At 65.6% G+C, this 3817-nt stretch overlaps 1 protein-coding gene across 1 annotated transcript in view; it reads right to left on the bottom strand.

The window, feature by feature from the left end:
* Positions 1 to 3817, bottom strand: part of ARHGEF11 (Rho guanine nucleotide exchange factor 11) — a 42529-nt gene that overhangs the window by 10513 nt on the left and 28199 nt on the right. Inside the window, exons 16-19 of the mRNA XM_023534286.1 lie at positions 2492 to 2618; positions 345 to 524; positions 221 to 268; positions 4 to 81 (exon numbers count right to left, since the gene is read on the bottom strand). Of these exons, the coding sequence (XP_023390054.1) occupies positions 4 to 81; positions 221 to 268; positions 345 to 524; positions 2492 to 2618 (433 nt within the window). The remainder of the gene's footprint in view (positions 1 to 3; positions 82 to 220; positions 269 to 344; positions 525 to 2491; positions 2619 to 3817) is intronic.

The raw sequence follows: 3817 nt of genomic DNA, 5'->3' as shown, positions 1-3817 counted from the left end.
GACAGCTGGCCCAGATCGTCCTCGAGGAGGTGGGGCAGGAGGACGTCGGTGCAGAACCCCAGGCTGGGGGACTCAACGCTCCTGGGGAAGACAGACGCTCGGCTTCACCCAGACAGAAGACGCGCACGTGGGGTTTGTCCCTCTCCCTTGGCCTCCCCCGCCTGCCCATGCCCAAGGACGGGAGGGACGGCCGCACACAGCTGCGGCGCGCCCGGCTCACCTGCGGCCCATTTTGGGGGTGAAGGGAGGGGTTGGGTTCTCCAGAGACCTGTGGGGAGAAGGCCGACGCTCAGCGAGCCCGCACCCGCAGCCCTGCTAGGCCGGGCAGCCAGAGCCCCGCGCACCTGGTGGAGAGGCTGGAGGCGGAGGACGAGGCCGACTGGTGGAGGCGGGCGGCCTCGGCGGCGGCGTCCACGTCCACATCGCTGCGGGAGCGAGGCACGCTGTCTGTCTTCCGGGAGCGTGCCAGCTCCTCCCGGCCCTTCAGGCTCTCGGAGCGGCCCAGGCGGACCTCGGAACGCGAGCTGGGGGCGGCAAGAGGCCTCAGGCCCGTGTCCTGGCCAGCATCACCTGCTGCCATCTCAAGGGCGCCTCCATGGTGCAGAGGTCCCTCCTCGGGCCCAAACCCCTGGATTCACCAGACACCAAAGCTTCCTAGATGGCAGCTGCTTCTCAGTGACACGCTGCCTCCCTGCTCGCGAAGCCCCGTCCCCAGAGGGGGGCACAGGCCTGCTCAAGTCCAGTGAGGGAGGCTGTGCCACCCACGTCCCACATCAGGATGCCCCGCCCGGCCCGCAGAAGCTGCCAGAGGCAGGCGCTTCCTCTGACGAGGTCTCCCGTGAGGGAGAAAGGCACAGTAGTCCCTGTCCTAGCACCCGCCACAGGGCTTGTCGGGGGGCTGGCTGGACACCCACCGTGTTTCCCCTGCTCTCGCCTGACACGCCCCTCCAAAGCCCCCGTTCCTCCTCCAGGAGCAGACGGTTTCCTGACGGGCGCAGCTTGCGGGGTCTGGGGGGGACCAGGTGCTGGCGACGTGCTCGCCTCCAGTGCCGTGGCACGTAGGCCCTGAGACAGCCACATGGCTGGACCCGCACTGCCCAAGATGCCCGCGGCTGGGTCGGGTCAGGCCTGGAGCTTGGTGAACACGCGGAGCCCCCACACCCTGGGGCCCTGAGGGTCCGTCTCTGGGGTTAAAAGCCACACGGCAGCTGACCCCCACCTCCGACGCCCCCACTGGTCTGGCAGAGCAATTCTAGTCCAGACGACTCCAGATGCTCTCACCACTGCCCCACGGGGTGCGTCACCCACGGCAGACCTCGGCCAGGGAGGGAGGCTGCTTGGGTGCACAGTGCCCGGAAGCGAGGAAGACGACCCACCTCTGGCCTGAGACTCCCAGCCCTGGGGCTTCCTGTGCTGGCCAAGGGCCCCCCACCTCCAGGGCCCCTGTGAGTGGGTCAGGGCAGATTCACCCAAACACTTCAGGAACACGAGTTCGCAAACAGCCTCAGACATTTTCGCAGGATGCTGCTGTTTCCTGCGCCTGCCAGACCCCGGCCACCGGGCCAGCGCCACCCTGCGTGCTAGCTCACCCATCCCATCGGAGGCCCCCGCTCGGCCCGGCACAGCGCTCACTCGCATCTGCCCTAAACCTCGGTGATCCTCATTTGGCAAAACCACTTGGCGCGTGTTAAACGTATCGGAAAGGAGTAAGCTCGCGCTCAAGCAGGAGTGTCTGGCCTACGGTCTGCTACCCGCCCCTGCGGAGATGTGTGGCTGGCCCCGAAGGCCCCGTCCGGGGCACACGCGCACACTCGCACACACGACCGCAGCGCTACGCCTCGGGGGTGGCCTGGGGAACGTGCAAGGACGTGAGCAGTTCGCGCAAGTGCTGCCTGAACGTCAGGCATCGCCACCGGCACGACCAGGTGCAGCACCCGGGGAGGGCTCTAGCTGCCGCCGGGGCAGAGACCGAGACTGGGAGGTGAGAGGCCACGGCCCCGCGTCCCGTTTTCTTCTTGAAAAGGGAAGAGCGGTTGGATTTGAACTGGTGACCTCGCCTCTCTGGGTGGGAACACCTGACAGCCACGGCGCCTCTGGCTGCCTTCGAGGCCCCTCCTCGCGGGTGTCAGAGGCTGTGCTCCTCCTGACTTCCTGTCCCCAGGGCTCCCCTTCTCAGCCTTGTCGGTCGGGTTTCCGCTTAGCTGCTTCACAGCATAATCGAGCTCCCCCTTGGGATGGAGTGCTGAGCAGCTGCGGATGGAGCCGGGGCAGCTGGAGGGGCGCGCGCCCCAGCTGACAGCCTGGGCCTGCTCCCCGTTCTGCCCACAGCCGGAGTCTCCCACTGACACCCAGGCGGGACGGGTGTGGAGCCCTGGGTCTAGCGAAGGTGCTGGGGCAGCTGCAATCAAAGCCAGCTCCACGCCCTGCCCACGCTCCCCTCCTCCGGGCCGGCCAGCCCCCCGCCCCCCCCTGCCCGCTCCCGCACTGCTACCTGTCGCCCTCCAGCAGGTCCTCGGGGAAGCTCCCTGTGGACAGGCGCTGCATCCCGGGCTCGGGGCCATCCTGCTGCTGGCTGTTCTCAAAGTGCTGGATGATGTTCCTCACGTTGCCTGGCTTGACTGGAAGCGGGGAGACAATGAAGGGCATGCTGCCTCCTGCTGGACGCTCTCCCACCAGCCCAGAACAGATCCGCGGGCCAGCCCCGCGGGGTGAGGGCGGGGCACCCGCGAGTGGCAGGCAGGCCCCTCCTGGCCCCCGCTGCGCTGCACCGGGCACTGCGGTCCCTGGTCCCTGCCTTGCTGCATCTGCTCCTCCCTGTCCGCAGAGTGAGAGCGTTTAGAAGTGCGTCTTCCGTACGCGGACCTCTTGGCTCTCACATTCTTTGTTACGAGTCTTCTGCTCGGAAATTGTGACTAGGTTGTTCTCAAGAGCCACATACAAGTTAAAAAATAGCCAGGAGGACCAGACGTATCTACATGTAACTTGGCCACGTTGCCAAATTACGTCAAGCGTTTTCCAAGTTCGCAGCACTGTCAGAGTCCCCGCTGTTTCCCCGTGACCCTCCTGCCGTCCTTTCTGTCCCCGTGCCCCGACGTGGTCTCCGTCGTTAAGGAGTTATGGCTTTTATGGCCGGGAGGGGTCTCAGGAGAAGCGCGCTCCCGGGCACTCAAATTCCAGCCGCTTTCCCAAGCTGAGACGGAAGGCAGCTGCCCTCGGCCGAAGCAGCGCAGAGGCGCGCGGGAGTGGGGGTGGGGGGCAGTTCTCGCCCCAAGTCAGCTCGCTCTGCCGTGAGAATAGGAGTTGGGCTAGACCCGCAACCGGCCTGAGACCAACGGGCAGGAGGGACTGGGCAGCAACTACCTCACGGGGTGCTCAGCCCTGCGCCCACCATCCTGACCAGTATCCACGCTGTTTCAGACTCCAGTGTCAACACGTATATCTGACAAATCTCCCTACACATCTAGACTCGAGCTTCACGAACAGATTTTCAGGCTGAGGAAAGAGAAACAGCTGGTCTCTCTCCGAGGCTCACGACTCCACACCCTCAGGCAGAAGCTAGGGTGACACTCCTACGACTAACAGGTGGCTGCGTGTGTCGGGGAGGGGTGCTGCCCTCACCCCTGTTTTGGAGACCAGGGCCACACGTGCCTGCCCTAGGCGCCCTGGCTGGCTGGCTGAGGATGGAGCCTGGGACACCCTGTGGCAGAAAGCCACCAGGCTGAGGCCACTGCTCCCTCGCCCATGGGCCACATGGAAAACGCCCGATTGTCCCTGGGATAGTTACGCCCTAGCTATAGTGGCCCCGAGAGCTGGTGTA

This window comes from Pteropus vampyrus, unplaced genomic scaffold, assembly GCF_000151845.1.
Source record: "Pteropus vampyrus isolate Shadow unplaced genomic scaffold, Pvam_2.0 Scaffold124, whole genome shotgun sequence".
Lineage (NCBI taxonomy): Eukaryota > Metazoa > Chordata > Mammalia > Chiroptera > Pteropodidae > Pteropus > Pteropus vampyrus.
The sequence above is the reverse complement of the archived record's forward strand: the minus strand, read 5'-3'. Positions and strand labels throughout refer to the sequence as shown.